At 34.7% G+C, this 19,100-nt stretch overlaps 1 protein-coding gene across 1 annotated transcript in view; it reads left to right on the top strand.

The window, feature by feature from the left end:
* The window catches only part of LOC149775183 (acyl-CoA dehydrogenase family member 10-like), a 124,748-nt gene extending 115,974 nt beyond the window's left edge, over window positions 1-8,774 (top strand). The window contains exons 21-22 of the mRNA XM_089944416.1: window positions 4,840-4,917; window positions 6,636-8,774. Coding sequence (XP_089800542.1) covers window positions 4,840-4,917; window positions 6,636-6,788 — 231 coding nt within the window. The 3' untranslated portion in view covers window positions 6,789-8,774. The remainder of the gene's footprint in view (window positions 1-4,839; window positions 4,918-6,635) is intronic.
* Window positions 8,775-19,100: the final 10,326 nt, after the last annotated feature.

The following is a 19,100-nucleotide window of genomic DNA, read 5'->3' as shown; positions in this document are numbered from 1 at the left end:
TCTGGCAAATATCATTTGTCTGTCAGTATTTGACATTTTTAACTTGTTCTGAAGAAAATACCCCACTGGACATAGATCAACAAAGTGATTAATTTTGGCAAATAATAGCCTGATACGAAGGGCTTGGGCAAAGACTATTGAAGGGCAAAGTCTTTCCTAGCATGAAGGGATTTGGCAAAAGAGTATCATGATTTGAAGGGCTAAGACTATTCAGGGGCAAAGACTATCCTAGCATGAAGGGCTACGGCATAGAATATCCTGATATGAAGGGCAAAGACTATCCTAGCATGAAGGGCTATGGCATAGAATATCTCGATGTGAAGGGCAAAGACTATCCTAGCATGAAGGGCTATGGCATTGTGGATCCTGAATTGAAGGGCAAAGACTATCCTGGCATGAAGGGCCTTGGGCAAAGAGTATCCTAGCATGAAGGGCTATGTCACAGAGTATCCAGATTTGAAGGGCAAAGACTTTCCTAGCATGAAGGGCCTTGGGCAAGGAGTATCCTGATGTGAAGGGCAAAAGTCTGTTTAAGGGCAAAGAGTATCCTAGCATGAAGGACTATGACATTGAGTATCCTGATGTGAAGAGTGATGACTATTAAAGGGCAAAGACTATCCTAGCTTGAAGGGCATTGGGCAAAGAGTATCCTTATGTGAAGGTCAAAGACTGTTGAAGGGCAAAGACTATCACAGCATGAAGGGCATTGTGCAAAGAGTATCCTGATGTGAAGGGCAAAGACCGTTGAAGGGCAAAGAGTATCCTAGTATGAAGGACTATGGCAAAGAGTATCTTGATGTGAAGGGCAAACACGGTTGAAGGGCAATGAAGAGCTATGGCATAGAGTATCCTGATTTAAAGGGCAAGGAATATCCAACAATGGAGGGCTTTCAAAATCTATACAGCTGATACCAATTCGCTATCAAATATGACCACCATTGCTAGAAGCAGAAAAATCCGTAAATGACTTCTCAAAAACTGTTCAGCAAAATTTAATTCAAGCTGACAGACAGCTTCTGGGCCTTTAATTTGTACAGCTGGTGTACTGATCAACCATCAAATATAGCCACTATTGTTAATATTATAAAGTCATTAGACAATTTCTGTTCGACACAGTTTGACAAAATTTGACAAGAAAGCATACTGGCATAAATGACTTTCAAGTTGGTACAAATGATGCATATCTGCCTTCCGTTATGGCCGCCATTGTTAAAAACAGAACTTCTCAACAAAATCTGAATCTGACAAAGTATTCCATCATTAAGGCCTGCCATGTTTTTATGAATAATACCAATTTGCCATTTGCCATCAATTGTGGCTCTTATTATTAAATTGAATATATATATATATATATATATATATATATATATATATATATATATATATATATATATGTCATTATTTGAAAAAGCCACTCAATGCAATTTGATGAAAATTGACAGAAAGCATATTAAAAACATTTATGACTTGCCTTATATCAGTTCCACTTCCTTGCTTCATCTTATTAGTCACATTTTGAATAAAATGTAATGCAGTTAACAGCTCAGTCAGCAGCTTATTAGGGTTGTATACAAATTAATTGTATGTTTCAGATAAAAATGCATTGCATGTTTCAGATAAAAATTCATGGCATGTATATCCCTGCAAAGAAACGATTATTGTAAATCCTTGAAGTACAATCTCCCTGCTTTTATATTTTCAGTCTTTTTATCCAGTTAGCAAATTATTTTATATATCATTTTTTGTAGTATACAGTGTACACTTAACCCAGTCTGAGGTCGGTGTCTTTCATAGACCTCAACAACCTTGGTTTAGTTTTTAGATCCAGTTTACAGTTTACCCAGTCTGCAGTATATGCCTTTCATATACCTGAACATTCTTTTGTTTCTTTTTAAAAGTTACCTATAACTGAAGCACCTTCAGGCACAAATATTTGGAGGACAGGGACATTTGCATCCAGAATTTGGCATTTTTGGTTTTTGCTTGTTGGGTATTTATTGGCTTTTCTCCATTAGAATCCTTTATATTGTTTCTGGTTTTCATTTCAAGGATTATCACCCATAGTGATCACATTTAGCTGCTTTTGTCTCAAGAATTGTATATCTGGAGTATCTCATTAGTAACTTTGATGTGATGCTCAAGAATTGTGTTTCTGGAGTATCGCCTTAGTAACATTGATGTGGTGCTCAAGAATTGTATTTCTGGAGTATCTCCTTAGTACATGTAACTTTGATGTGGTGCTCAAGAACTGTTTTTCTGGAGTATCTTAGTACATGTAACTTTGATGTGGTGCTCAAGAATTGTATTTCTGGAGTATCTCCTTAGTACATGTAACTTTGATGTGGTGCTCAAGAATTGTATTTCTGGAGTATCTCCTTAGTACATGTAACTTTGATGTGGTGCTCAAGAATCATCTGGAATATCTCAGTAACTCTGTGGTGCATAAGAATAATATATTGGGAGTATCTCCTAAGAAATGTTGATGTTGTACTCAAAAATCATATCTAGAGTATCTTAGTAATTTTGATGACGTGCTCAAGAATTGTATATCTTGGCAACTTTACTGTGCTCCTGTTTCTGCTCTTTCAGCAGAAAATGTGCAACCCATCATATGCAAACTTTCTAAAGCTTTAGTTTTGTGTAATATCCTACGTATCATCAATGCCTGTAACCTTTTGTATCTCTTGTACTGAATATCTGGCATTTGCATCTGTTTGCAGTTTTACTGCAGCAGTGTCCTTTTTGCACAGTGTTGCAACTGAGTAACCAGATCTTGAGTCACAATTCTCATCCAGCTGGAGATTGTTTCATCCAGTGTGTAATTTTGGATCAGCGTCAGCATAAACTTTTGTCAAGTCATGATGGAGCTCCATTATCCAGTAAATTAGTAGTGCTCTTTATTGGTGCATCCTGTGTTCTGTTATTAAATTTGCCATCTTCCAGTATGGTCATACCTGTGTACAAACATACATCCAATGAACTTGTGTTACTGCATGTAGAACTTTCACATGCATGTAAGATCAACCATCTTTGTGATATCAAATGTGTTCTCAGCAAAAATGTGCTTCTTGGACAACCAGTATGGTCACAGTGTTCAGTCTTGAAATCTTGTTATCACTACTCCAGCTGAGATCAACTTGATTTTCATTGAAAAATATCTTATGCAGTCTGGTTTGTTCAAAATGAAAAGATACCAATATGATACACAATTTTAATAGTAGTTATATTTCTGGCTACCATTGCATTGCTATATCTTTTCATGGCCCTAGTCCTCAATCCAAGGAGATGACTCCTTCTTCTGGTTAGTACCTGGAGGTTTTGAATAAAAAACAAGAAAGACAAACATGATCCCAGTCTGATATCTCATTTCAATTGTAACAGTTGAAATATCTTTCTTCCATACCCTAGAGTCTATGCAGTTTTACATGTGTCTCATGGCTTCTCAACATTTTATCATTTAAGTCATATTTTGGCAATTCTGCTATCAGTCTTGTCCTTTTTTTGTGTAAGAGATCACAAACAGTCACCTCCTGTAACTGTCTGGTTTTCCTAGACTGAAGAGCTTGCAGTCAGTGTAGTATCTGATGTTGACCTCAGTGCCATAGTCATATCAGTAAGCATGGCAGAGAAATCCCGCTGAAGAGGGTTGGGGTCAATACACAGATTTGTATGACTCCATTGGTTACTAAGACTGGTTAAGATAACTCACCATTGCCACAAAATGAGTGATTATACCATCATGGAATAGCTGAACCATCATGATCTCTTGGCAACCAAATTTTGGCATGATCTTCCAAATGCCCCACAGCTGACTGTGTCAGAGGCTTTGGTCAGTTGATGAATGTCTTGTACAGGTTACCATGATCTTCCAAAAGACTCATAGGTTTACTGTGTCAGAGGCTTAGGTCAGTTGATGAATGTCTTGTACAGGTTACCATGATCTTCCAAAAGACCCATAGGTTTACTGTGTCAGAGACTTTTGTCAGTCGATGAATGTCATGTTCAGGTTGGAGCTCTGTTCCTGGCATATCTCCTGGAGTAGATGAGCTGCAAATACCATGTCCACTGTCTCTTTTCCTTTTTTAAATCCACATTGACTCTGTGGCAGGAGCCCTTGATCTATGTGATGCACAAGGTGATTCAGCAGAAACAAGTTCATTGATTTTTTCTATCCTTATTAAGTTCAAGGTCAAAGGACATGACAAGTTAGTTTGTGCTGCATGTAAAAGTGTCTTGTGAGCATGCAAGAAAATATTTTCATACCAAATTTGCAGGGTCTATTGTAGAATTGAAGATTTAGGGGCAAATTCCCCCTTCCGTTTAAAAAAAGGTGAAATTTATTTTAATATGGAAGGAATTTAATGAAAAATGAAAGGTAGGGCCTGAAAATGTCAAGATATGATTCAGTAAATTTTGTGTGTGAATGTTTTAGGGTAAATTCTACAGTTACATATCTTACAGGGAACCCAATAAGTTGGAGTTTTTCAGAGATGGTTTTGATTTTTGAGTCTTAGCAGTTACAAGGATTTAAAGGACAGAAGAAACTAACTTAACTTAGATTCCTAGAAATGTATTATGGCCACAAGTGCATCAATCCCTTTGAGGGTCTCTTGTTTAAAGGATATGTGACACACACATTATCATTGACTTTACATTTGAATATAATTCAATACATTTTTCACTAGAACAAAATACACATCAGCCCAGAATTCTTCAATATTGTTACATTGTGCTTTTGCACTTTGTAATGCCAAACTCCTGTTTGTTAAAGGACAGATAATCAGTTCCCATGCAATCATCCTTAACTGTACAAAACATGAAGTAATGTCTTTTTTTCAGGTGGCAGCAAGAGAGATTGCAATGATCAAAGTGATTGCTCCCAATATGGCTTCAAAAGTCATTGACAGAGCAATACAGGTAGAAACAAATCTTATTTTGCATCTTGACATTTGTACTCACACTTACAAATACTGAACAAAATATTTGTACTCACACTTACAAATACTGAACAAAATATTTGTACTCACACTTAGAAATACTGAACAAAATATTTGTACTCACACTTACAAATACTAAACAGAATATTTGTACTCACACTTACAAATACTGAACAAAATATTTGTACTCACACTTACAAATACTGAACAAAATATTTGTACTCACACTTACAAATACTGAACAGAACATTTGTACTCACACTTACAAATACTGAACAAAATATTTGTACTCACACTTACAAATACTGAACAGAATATTTGTATTCACACTTACAAATACTGAACAGAATATTTGTACTCACACTTACAAATACTGAACAAAATATTTGTACTCACACTTACAAATATTGTACCCACACTTACAAATACTGAACAAAATATTTGTACCCACACTTACAAATACTGAACAAAATATTTGTACCCACACTTACAAACACTTAACAGAATATTTCTACCCAGACTTACAGATATGAACAGAATATTTCTACTCACACTTACAAATCTGAATGGAATATTTGTACCCACACTTACAAATGTGAACATTATATTTGTACCTACACTTACAAATATTAACAGAATATTTTTAGCCATACTTACTAATATGGACAGAATATTTGTTGCCACACATTCAAATATAAACAGAATGAGAGATGAAGAAAAAAAACTCAGAATTTCAACCTTATGTCATTGGTGTTACTATTTTAGTCAAGTAATTAAAAACGCCAAAGATGTGTCCTGGGATCATTGTATTTCTAATTCTTCCAAGCACAAAAATGGTACACTCCATCTTTAAAAGTCATGATCAGTCAACCAGTTTTGGTTACAAGCATATTCTGTTTTCATCATTTTGGGATTCAAACTCTAACATCACATTTAATGGAAATAAATCTATTAATATTTCTTAAAATATTTAACAGATAAAATTTGAAAATTTGTGTAAAATTTATACCAATGAATACCATTAGGAAAGTCAGAAATGAGTAAATTTAATTATTAATTTATAGGTTGATATACAGATACTATTATACTACTGATGTTTGAGCTATTAGAACTTTATGCTGATTTAGTTATTAGTACAGGTAAGGACAATGTGATTTCTTAGACACAAAGACACAGTGATCTCATTCAAGAATGCTCTTAAAACTCACTTATTTTGACTGCAAGAACAAACTTAAAGACCTAATAATGTTCCCTACCTTAAATATTTTCAGCATGTTTTTTATGTTTTCTAATTTTATTGTGTTTGTTTTTTGTAATAATATATGTTTTTTTTGTATGTTATAGGTGTTGTCTAATGTTGTAAAGCGCTTAGAGCTTCTAAAGATTAGGCGCTATACAAAGTCCTCATTATTATTATTATTATTATTAGATTTCATTACTGGTATAAATAAAGTGCATATATAACTAAGCCTCACCATGATTGTCAGAACCAACATAGCTTTAAAAATCAGACTAAAGGTGTGCAACATTTAGTGTTTTAAGTGAGCCATGTAAGAGGTTAATGGTTGGTGATGGGGTGGGGAAACTCTGGGCAGGAGAGAAATGAGCACAGAACATGTAACTCTACTGCACAATTCAGTTGAACAAATATGCTGAATAAACTGAATCCAGAAAATAACCTGTTTAAATTTTTTACAGGCTTTTGGTGGAGCAGGATTACACAGTGACCTGCCTCTAGCATCAATGTATGCCTGGGCACGAGTTTTACGCCTTGCAGATGGTCCTGATGAGGTTCATCTTCGCTCCATAGCCAAGATGGAGTATAAGAAAGCTGTTCAGTCCAAATTATAGGGACTAACTACTTTTATTATGCATCCAAGGGTCTTGATTTTCATCACTGTAGAGAGAAAGCATTGATTTGCACACAGAACACAAAATCACATGATTCAATGAATATAAAATGTATCTTATTTAAAATTCAAAAGAAAAATAAACATATGTTGATGATTTTTTTTTGTTTGGCTACCTTTTGATTTAAAAAGAAATATAAACTGGGATGCTTTCAATAAGGAAAATGTAACATGGCAAATGTGAAACATTTGACCAGGCTCAGTTAGTAAGAGATGGTGCCATTGGTCAGTGATCCAGTCAAGTGAAGATACTGACTAATTGTAATGTTCCATACTTGTGACAATTTCATGAGACAAAATGGCTTCCCTTGTGCAGTTTTCTCATCATTATGTTTAGCAGTACCAGAAGGAACCCCATGCTGAAACTAACTTAGAAAATTGTGCATTTTTCAATAACCACAATTTTCCCATGTCTGATAATAAACCTACCCCTACATTGATGGTTTTAGAAAGGTTTTTATTTTAATAAGAAAGATTTGTTGACTTTATATTAGCCCACCAGCTAGTTTTCAAAAATTGTAGCAAACCTCTATGGTTATTACAAGAGAAATGTAGTACAAGAAAAAGCTTCTGTTGTTTTAGATGAGAAATGCATATTGATTTGGTACACTTATACACACATGCCTCATGCCTTATAGCAGGACCAATGAAAATCACATCTAACTGATATTACAACTCTATGGTCATAAATAATTAATAGAAAAGAATGAGAAGTTACAAGCTTTGTAAAATTCAACAAATAATTTACTTCTGTAGAATACAATGTAAAAAGGTGGAAAAAAGAAACTTATGGTGTTGTGAATTAAATCCCAAATAATCCTAGAATTAGACACAAGTTCTAATGATTAAAGTTCTGAATAAACTTTAGTGGAAATCCAATTTTTTTCCAATGCTGTAAGTGTTGATGTGCCTGTGGTGGACCATGTAGCGATGATGTGAGAACAGTCTTTTATTGGATCACAATAATACAATCCAAGAATTAAATCCTTTTTTGAAATTTCACCATAAATTCAAGTCTCTGTATCCAAGGATGTTATTTTTGAAGAGCACTTTGTATTTCCAGTGAATAAATAATTTGAATATATAAAATTCCAGCCCATATGACCTACTGAACACAAGATTCTGCCTCAAGATTATAGCACGAATACAAGATCTTACAGGATGAATACAAGATCTTATAGCACAAATACAAGATCTTATAGGACGAATACAAGATCTTATAGCACGAGTACAAGATCTTATAGCAATATTGGTCAGAATTATGTCACATGACTATTTTCCAAAGAGTAGCAAAGAGGGACGAATTTCAAAGATCAATAATCACTGCATCCATACATACAGATCTCAATTAAATAAAATAAAAAAGATTACTGTCTTGAGGTTATTATAGCAAGAATAAATAATTTTCCAGTAACAAGATTATATAGTCCCCTACCTGACCTCAGGTTGCAATTAGCATTTTCTATTAAAAAAAATATTACCCAATGGAAAATAACCTTCTAAAACCTTCTTAATGTTTACAAAATAAAATCTTAGGTATAATTAGAATTCTGTTACTAAAATTAGAATAGAAAACATAGTAAACAACAGGGAGTCTAACCCTGCACATATTATCAGGATTTTATAGTATGCTCTATTCATTGAGTTTTGAATGATTTACTCATTTCCAGTAATATAGAAAATATGGTATATTATGGAGTTAGCTGAGAAGGAGAGTTGCCTTGAAAACATTTAATGTGCTTTGAAAGCAATGAATGTTTAATTTTTATGGTCTTTTGTAATAGATGAGATACTTTTCATATTTTATACATTTGTTAGTAAATTTTCTGAAAATTATATAGTATGTTTTTTTTTATAATTACCCAGTTGATAATGGTAAAATGATATCAGTTATATCATTAAGACAAATAAAGAGTACCAAAGAAAATGTGTATTTTTTACTTCTTTTATGTAAATTCAAAAGCATGCAGACATTTCTCCATCAACTGAACATTTTCACATTTCATGGCTGCCAGAATATGGGAATAATTATATCCGCATGTTATCCTCTGTAGTCTAAATTGTCCAGCATCATGAAAAGCTAATCCTGTTGACAAATCCAGCTAATCCAGTTGCTAGAATCTTCAATACTGTATATATTGACACTTTTTGTCTGTTTAAGAATCTTGTTTGGTCCATGTACATTCCAAGTCTCAAACATTTTTGCTTTGCTAGTATGTGTATGTGACAAAACTGGGATAGTTACTATCCATAAGTAAGGTGCTATATTTTGTTTCTAGCCATGCTGAGAGCACAGTTATCTTGTAATCTGTATTGGCAACCCAAAGAATCTCCTGGTTGTCAATATACAAATGCTTTGCATACTTTTGTTTCTTTGAAACAATGTCTGTTGACCTTATTTCATCAGTGCTTGTTTTTTTGAATGTGGGAAGAAAGTGCTCATTGTTCTTTAATCTTGATGAATCTTAATCAGTTCTGTCATGGACAGGCCTTAGTTATTAATGAGATTGTGTTGTCCATCAGTGACAAAAGATCTTCAAGTCATTAATTGTTAAATGTTGCAGCAGTTTATGCTTAAGGCAAGGGTTTTGTACAGATGTGTAAACACCAAAAATTTGGAAGAGGATGTGGGAACTATTCCAAGCAGTTAAGAACTACATTGTTTCTTGCAGAAAGCTGGTCCATGTTGATAACTGTATTGCACCTTGTCACAGAAAAAATACATCTTCAGTTGCTGGCGAGCGACTTATTTTCTTTGCTAAAATGGGTAAGAATGGGTTGTGCGCCACAGGGTTAACACATTGCATAACTTGCTTTAATGCATTTTAAACATTTTACCACAGTTGTAAGCACCACACCTTTTTCAAAGTCTCCTTTGTTAAACTTTACAGTATTTACCAATATGACATATGACACAGTTTTTCCACCTCTCTTGCATTGCGATGTCTCTTACTAAACCACTGGATGTGAATTCTTGAAATAAAATCCCATGTTGTTCATAAGGTAACTATCAGAAGGATGGGTGTCAGATGTACAAACTTGTCAATTACAACAATGTTTTCTGATCAAATCCATCCACCACATGTATTCATATCACAACATGTCAATTACAACAATATTTTCTGACCAAATCCATCCACCACATGTATTCATATCAGATTGGCACATCATATGGATGATGGGTGTTGCATTAGTGTCTGGTGATGCAACATCAAAGTTTCTTCACTTAAATTTTGTTACAAGCATTTATAATGTACTTCTTCAATTAAAATTTGACAAATTGTCCGATCATTCATTGTCTAGATGAGTAACCACAGCAGACTACAAAATTCACACCCAGTGAAATTTTATTTGAAAAACTCGTATGGTTACCTTTAATAGATAAAATACAATTAATCAGTCCTCATGCACAAAGTCAAAAACAGCCAGGAACCAGATTATTTGACTACTTTTACTCCAGTCTTAGAAGTTAATTGACTAATCATGAGTTCCTCTTCTACTGAAAATCAATTGAATATCCAAAAATTCAAGACTAATCATGAGCTCTTCTACTAAAAATCAATTGAATATCCAAAAACACAAGACTAATCATGAGCTCTTCTACTAAAAATCAATTGAATATCCAAAAACACAAGACTAATCATGAGCTCTTTTACTAAAAATCAATTGAATATCCAAAAACACAAGACTAATCATGAGCTACTGTATTGAAAATCTATTGAATATCCAAAAACACAAGACTAATCATGAGCTCCTCTACTAAAAATCAATTGAATATCCAAAAACACAAGACTAATCATGAGCTCCTCTATTGAAAATCTATTGAATATCCAAAAACACAAGACTAATCATGAGCTCCTCTACTAAAAATCAATTGAATATCCCCAAAACACAAGACTAATTATGAGCTCCTCTATTGAAAATCTATTGAATATCCAAAAACAAGACTAATTATGAGCTCGTCTACTAAAAATCTATTGAATATCCAAAAACACAAGACTAATCTTGAGCTCCTCTACTAAAAATCAATTGAATATCCAAAAACACAAGACTAATCATGAGCTCCTCTACTAAAAATCAATTGAATATCCAAAAACACAAGACTAATCTTGAGCTCCTCTACTAAAAATGTATTGAATATCCAAAAACACAAGACTAATCTTGAGCTCCTCTACTAAAAATCAATTGAATATCCAAAAACACAAGACTAATCTTGAGCTCCTCTACTAAAAATCTATTGAATATCCAAAAACACAAGACTAATCTTGAGCTCTTCTACTAAAAATCAATTGAATATCCAAAAACACAAGACTAATTATGAGCTCCTCTACTAAAAATCTATTGAATATCCAAAAACACAAGACTAATGTTGAGCTCCTCTACTAAAAATCTATTGAATATCCAAAAACACAAGACTAATCTTGAGCTCCTCTACTAAAAATCAATTGAATATCCAAAAACACAAGACTAATCTTGAGCTCCTCTACTAAAAATCTATTGAATATCCAAAAAACACAAGACTAACCTTGAGCTCCTCTACTAAAAATCTATTGAATATCCAAAAACACAAGACTAATCATGAGCTCCTCCGCTAAAAATCAATTGAATATCCAAAAACACAAGACTAATCATGAGCTCTTCTACTAAAAATCAATTGAATATCCAAAAATTCAAGACTAATCGTGAGCTCCTGTATTGAAAATCTATTGAATATCTAAAAACACAAGACTAATCATGAGTTCCCCTACTAAAAATCTATTGAATATCCAAAAACACAAGACTAATCATGAACTCCTCTTCTAAAAATCTATTGAATATCCAAAAATACAAGACTAATCATGAGTTCCCCTACTAAAAATGTATTGAATATCCAAAAACACAAGACTAATCATGAGCTCCTCTATTAAAAATCTATTGAATATCCAAAATACAAGACTAATCATGAGCTCTTCTACTAAAAATGTATTGAATATCCAAAAACACAAGACTAATCATGAGCTCCTCTACTAAAAATGTATTGAATATCCAAAAACACAAGACTAATCATGAGTTCCTCTACTAAAAATGTACTAAAAATCAATTGAATATCCAAATATACAAAACTAATCATGAGCTCCCCTACTAAAAATCTATTGAATATCCAAAAATACAAGACTAATCATGAGCTCCTCTACTAAAAATCAATTGAATATCCCCAAAACACAAGACTAATTATGAGCTCCTCTATTGAAAATCTATTGAATATCCAAAAACAAGACTAATTATGAGCTCGTCTACTAAAAATCAATTGAATATCCAAAAACACAAGACTAATCACGTGTGTCTCAAAATGTTTTGTATGGTGTTATCAAAATTGGAGAGACCGTAAGTTGCTTTATGAGTGAATTTCTTTTTGTTACGTATCTGTTGTTGCTGATCCCAGTCTGATATTTTATTCCACTTGTGACAGTTAGAATGGCATCTTTCTTTTCCTTATCTCATGCGTGTTCAACGCTTCATCATTCAAGTATTGCTGCATTATGGTCATTATGTCTGATGTCAAGAATGCCACTTATCTGCTTAAAAGTCAGAAACCTCTGATAGACAGCTTCAGAGGAGATCAGTTGGGATCCTGCCACATCTGAGGTAAGTGAAATATTCTGGAAAACAACTTGTCCAGACAAGGTTGTGCAGTAATCATGTAATGCTCTCTGTACCTGTCAGTAGGAGAGACGCTTTTTAATCTGGGGGGCTGTGGGGATGGCCTACAGTAGGCTTCTTCATAATAAGGCTGAACAATAAATTCCCTCTTTATAACTCTCCAGTACTAGACCAAAGGGTATGGGCAGTTGATGTTTTCAGTCTGAGGTGGCATTGACTACTCCTATGCCTTCCCACCTTTCAGAATAACCACTCGGGTTCTTCACCGAGTAAGGACTTCCAAGTCACAGCTCATTTCGATACATCGCCTGTGGCCCCAGCAATCATGGTTCTGCAATCTTCTGCACCTTTTGGTTGATGATCCCTGGAAACTTACAACATAAAGGAATCTGTCGTCACATAATCAAGGGTCCATCATGCACAGCACTCCACAAATTCTTCACCTTCATGCCTGGATCAAATCAAATGAATTATCTACCAGGATCAGTTATGAAGTAAGGTTGCAGAATACATTGTTCAAGTTTAAAGGCTATCTATTTGCAAGATTTGAAATGGAGAATTTTCTTTAGTTTGAAATATTTTGATCCTATCTGTCACTCTTTAACTGTAGTTTCAGATTATCTTTTTCTTTTAAAGGTGAATGATTGCTTGGTGTGCACCAATAAAGGCTATAGAGCAGGCCTCTTGATTACAAGTAGGTTCTCTATGGTCTCCATGACAATGTCAGACCCACTTCTATAAGACTCTTGCTCTTGAATGATGAGGTGGAAACTGAGTTACCTCTCATGTGTTTTTGCATCACCTAATTATGAACTTTTGATTGAAGCTTCCTTAAAGAACCTTACCCTAAAACAGTCTTCCTTCTTTCCACTGCAATGGCAAGAAGTGAAATGCATGTCAATTGAAAAAGGCTTGTTGATGATTCAGGGGTAACTATTTTTTGGTTTGTCATTCCGAGTTTTTGGCCAATAATCAACTACCTTAATACAAGTGTCAATTGCATAATGATGATCAAGACAAACTCACTTGCCCAGTTAGAGTTTTATGTTTCTGTCAAAATGTAAAAAAGAAAAAAAATGGGCTATAACTGCCTTTTTATTTTGTTAAATGGTACCTCTGATACCTCAGTAGCCACCATTGTGACGTGGATTGTATGTGCTATTAAAAGAACTTATCAGTCTCTCACAGCGGTATTCAGATCTTCTTTAGAAAAATCGAAGGCCACGAGGTCAGAGCTACTGCTGCATCTTGGTACCTTTTAAACTAATTCTTTTCTATATGATGTCCTGAAAACTGCATTCAGGTGATCTCACTCCACTTTCTTGCAATTTTACCTTCGATCAGTGTCACATAAAAGTGAGAGCACTTATTTTTGCCCATTTGTATCAGCCCAACAAGTTATCAAACCATCCTCCAGTCTGCAGTTGAGGTCACTTGACAGCTTATCTTATGCCAGACTGGCAAATTCAGCAGCACAATAATAGGAGATAATATATTATTGTTTTAAAAAAATAGTGTTGGGTAGAACTTTATGTAGTACTTAACTGCTATTATTGATCAGTTCCCTTCTCCCTTCCCACTCTAATGTCATTTCAATCTTGGTGTATAACATTACTTTTAAACAACCCCCCCGCCCCAATCTATTGCCACCACATGGTCTATAATGCAAATGTTGACATTTTTACTTCTCCTTAAGGGAGGGCTAGATCAGCCAAGTTTTCACACAATATGTATGATTTTAATTTCGACATCTTGAGAAGTCTTTTAGTGCAAACTTGTGTTGATATCACAATCATTCAAGAGGATCTGCAATAATAAGATTTTGAAGATGACCACTATGATGTCTTACAATGTCCAGTTGGTCCTTAATAAAATGCGCTAATCAGAACTCCATTTTCAGGGTATGGTGGCTATCTTCAATACCCTTATATTGTTACTTCTCCTGAACTGATAGTGATAGCAACATGGTGTTGTCTATAGGTCCTAAATCAAAATTGCTGATCAGATGTCCAATATGGAAAAATTGTAGGCATCTTGAAAATCTTGTGTTATGTATACTTATAATTTTTTTGTAATTTTTATTCATGACTGTAAATTGTAGTGATTATCTATAGCTGGATTTTGCACTCACACACAGGGTCTATTTTAAGATGCTACGAATGTAAAATTGCATAGTATCTATAAATAGATGCTTATGTATGTGTTGACAGTTACTAACAATAAAATTATTAGTAAATATGTTAACAAGCTTCAGCTTTTCTCCCATTGGACAGGTCGGTTAGGTGGTATCTTAGAAGGATAAAGTTAGTTCCATTTGGATGGATTAAGTTGTGCAAGTTCTTCTATGATGTTGGAAATTTGTGATTTGTCACATAGGGAATAGTGATGATATGTGTGTTTTAGCCTTTTTGCCCATATTAGCTCAGACTAGGCAGTTTTCTTATTCTTATTTCTTGTGTTCTTGTCAAAACATCAAGTCTGCTGATGTATTTGATGCTGAATTTTGATATTATTTGAGTGGAGAAAACTTTTCTTTGGATTATTCAGTGGAAATAAAAAGTGCTCATTGGACTGCAATTTAATTTTGGAACTATTGTGACTTGTACAAAGGAGTTGTGGATGCCATTTTGACACATCAGGACTATTGTAGGACCAGTACATGCTTGGATGTAAAATTTATATGGAACATTTTATTCTTTTTGACCTGAATGGAACTTTTTCAGGAATATTTTGGATTCAGTTCATAACACTGTAAGTTCCTCTTAAATTTTCATTTTATAACATTGATAATTAAACTGTTTTGTTAAGTTTGAAAACTTGTTGCTTTTGCTTTCTTCTGTTACTTAGTTTATGACAGTACAGTCCTAACACTTATAACTATTTCTCTGTCTACAGAAGGTAATATAGGTATGGTGTTTTCATTAAATGTCTAATCTGGTCCAATAACAAAGTCATATAGGCATGAGGTTTTCATTAAATGGCTTCTGAGGTCTAAGCTGGTCCAATAACAAAGTCATATAGGCATTAGGTATTCATTAAATGGCTTCTGATGTCAAAGCTGGTCCAATAACAAAGTCATATAGGCATGAGGTTTTCATTAAAGGCTCCTGATGTCTAAGCTGGTCCAGTAACAGTCATATAGGCATGAGGTTTTCATTAAGAGGCATCTGATGTCTAAGCTGGTCCAATAACAAAGTCATATAGGCATGAGATTTTCATTAAATGGCTTCTGATGTCTAAGCTGGTCTAATAACAAAGTCATATAGGCATGATGTTTCATTAAATGGCTTCTGATGTCTAAGCTGGTCTAATAACAAAGTCATATAGGCATGAAATTTTCATTAAAAGGCTCCTGATGTCTAATCTGGTCCAATAGCAAAAATGGTTCTGATCAATGGCAACCATCTTGAAAATCTTGTTATCTGTATTGCCAATGAAGGGATGGTAATATCAATACGGGTTCACACTATTTCTCACTATCTGTAGTGGGTTTGAAATAAAAATGAGACTCCCACAATTCTACTGAATAAGTGGCCATACTCGCATTTAAAAGTAAAAAGTCACATCTTTCTTGCAATACTGTGGTTTCACCATTTTTCATAGGGTACCAGTTTTTGTTGATTTTGTGGTTTAATTTAAATTTAACCCAACAAAATATTGAGCCACATGTGATACAAAAGCCACCCCCACATCTCATTCTTTTTACTGACATATTCCTAATGATTAACAATGCTCAGCTATTTGATAATTGAAATTCATTACTGTAAAAAAGATATTATCTTTTACATATGCTTGTTTCTTTTTCTACCCATTTTGTTAGTGTGAGATGCATCGGGAATCAAGGACTCTGTCCTGCCATCTTTTCCTCATCAGTTTCCTCAGGTAGCCCATGTGAAAATGCTTCAGCTTCTTGACACACCATCTGGTCAAGCATGCTTACAGCAGGGTCAACAACACAGGGACTTTGTAGCCTTACAGTTTAATTTGTAGACTGATGCCTCTCTTCTACCACACACTTGCGCATAGTTGGCCAAAGGCCACATATGCTTTAGCAGTTCTGGCATTGGTTTCAATAATGATGTAGACTGCACTTGACAGTGTGCTGCCAAAATAGATAAACTTGTCTACTGCCAGAAGGGCTTAGCCATTTACTGTGATGGTAGGCTCTACATAAGACTATCCTGGTGCAGGTTGGTGCTTCATTTATGTCTCCCTGATAATGATTGTGAGACCAAAAAATTGTCACAAGCTGAAAAGAAATGACCTATACTGTGTTTCATGTCAGACTCAGATTTGTGCATTCATGGAGCAGTCATCAACAAAGATCCAGTGTAACATTCACAGAAGGCATTAGTAAGCAAGGCAGAAAACATCATATTAAAGCGGGCTGGGTCCAACACACAGCCTTGCTTGACTCCACTGGTGACTGGAAATGGTTTAGATGACTCACCATTGTCCAAGACATAAGCATTCATGCCATCATAGAATTAATGAACCTTCATGATGAGCATTGCTTGGGATCCAAACTTTGCAGTGATCTTCCAAAGACCTATAGGTTTACTGTGTCAGAGGTTTTTATCAGTTGATGAGCTGCAAACACCATGTCTGTGGTCCCTTATCCTTTCTGGAAGCCACACACTCAGCCAGGAGCCTTTGATTTATGTGATGCACAAGGTGATTCAGCAAAATCTGGTAAAGATTTTACTGGCTATTTACAACAAGGAGATTCTCCAATGGTTGACACAGAATTGTCTGTTGCCTTTCTTCTTGTATAAAAGGACAATTGATGCATCCTTGTACTCAAAGGGTACGGTTCTTCAAGTCCACATCAACATCAGTTCCACTGCTACAGCATCTGCTCCAGGTGATTTGTCATTTGACAATAGGCCAACTGCTTTCTCAGTTTCAGTCAGTATTGGAGGATCAGCAAGTGAGATGTTGATATTCACTTGGGCCAGTCAATCATTTGCCTCCTTATTGACAGATGAATGTTGATTGAGGATTTTGTTGAAGTGTTCTGTCCATGTTTGACATATCTTTGCTTTGTCAGTGAGCAGTGTGGTGCTGTCCACACTCTGTATTGCCAATGTTTCTGATGACTGTGACCTGTAGATTATCTTCATCTGCCTTATTACTCAGCCATGAGTCTTGCAACTCTAGAGTTTGCATTTTTGTTGAAGGCTGCCTTCTTAGCTGATGAAGAGCTGCCTTCTTTAGCCAGTGTTTCTCACTCAAGCATTTCTATTACAGCATCATTCTTACCAAACCAGTCTTGATGTTTTTTGTAATAATATCATTATATATGTTTTTTTATGTTATTGGTGTTGTCTAATGTTGTGAAGCTCTTAGAGCTTCTAAAGATTAGGTGCTATACAAAGTCCTCATTATTATTATTATTATTATTAGATTTCATTGCTGGTATAAATAAAGTGCATATGTAACTAAGCCTCACCATGATTGTCAGATCCATTTTAGCTTTAAAAATCACACTAAATGTTTGCAACATTTACACTGTTTTAAGTGAGCCTTGCAAGAGGTTACTGGCTGGTGGCAGGGTGGGGGAAACCCTGGACAGGATAGAAATGAACACAGAACATGAAACTCTACTGCAGAATATACTAAATCTAGAAAATAATATGTTTAAATTTTTTACAGGCTTTTGGTGGAGCAGTTTCTGCAGGCATTCAGTGGAGAAGGATTACACAGTGACCTGCCTCATGCAGCAATGTATGCCTGGGCACGAGTTTTATGCCGTGCAGATGGTCCTGATGAAGTTCATCTTCGCTCCATGGCCAAGATGAAGTATAAGAAAGCTGTTCTGTCCAAATTATAGGGCCTGTTACCAGAAAGGAACTATTATTTTGCTTCTAAGTGTTTTAACTTCCTTATCAGCACTGTAGAGCAAAAGCGTTGTTTAGCATTGTTTTACACATTGCAAACACAATCATATATTTTTATGAATATAAAATTTTCTTTATTTAAAATAAAAAAGATTAAAAAAACATATGTTGATGATTTTTGTTTGTTTGGGTAAATGTTAATTTAAAAAGAAAATATAAAACGGGGCTGTTTTCAACAAGGAATATGTATTAAAGGGCTGTTCCATTACACTTACATGGAACCCAGGGAAGGCAGTTTTAAAAAAAATATATGCCAGGGTACTTTGACTTCACAGAATTCATATTAAAATGATAAGAAAATTTTAAATTGCTTTAAAAGTGCCTTCCCTGGATCCCATGTATTTTTTAATGGAACAGACCTAACATGGCAGATGGAAAACATTGGATAAAGCTCAACTAGACATGGCAACTGTAGAGAATTGTTGAAGATGCCAATGCTATACTATTTATAAGAAACTTCTGCTCATAACATTATTCCTTTGAGTGAAGTGCGGTATTATATATCTTGGTAAACAATGGCCTTGAAAAGTGATTAAATTTTGTACCATATGTACTTACTTATAAGTCAGGTCCAACTGCGAATTGCACAAATCTATTGCGATCGCATAATGTGCCAACAGATCTGAGCACTTTGTTTGCAATAATCAGTAGAACAAATAACAGATTCCTTGATCTGCCAGTACATCATGTAATGGTAGAGCTGTTGTTTGCAG

Source organism: Sinohyriopsis cumingii, chromosome 19, assembly GCF_028554795.1.
Source record: "Sinohyriopsis cumingii isolate HCF-2022 chromosome 19, ASM2855479v2, whole genome shotgun sequence".
NCBI lineage: Eukaryota > Metazoa > Mollusca > Bivalvia > Unionida > Unionidae > Sinohyriopsis > Sinohyriopsis cumingii.
This window is presented reverse-complemented; position numbering and strand designations above follow the sequence as displayed.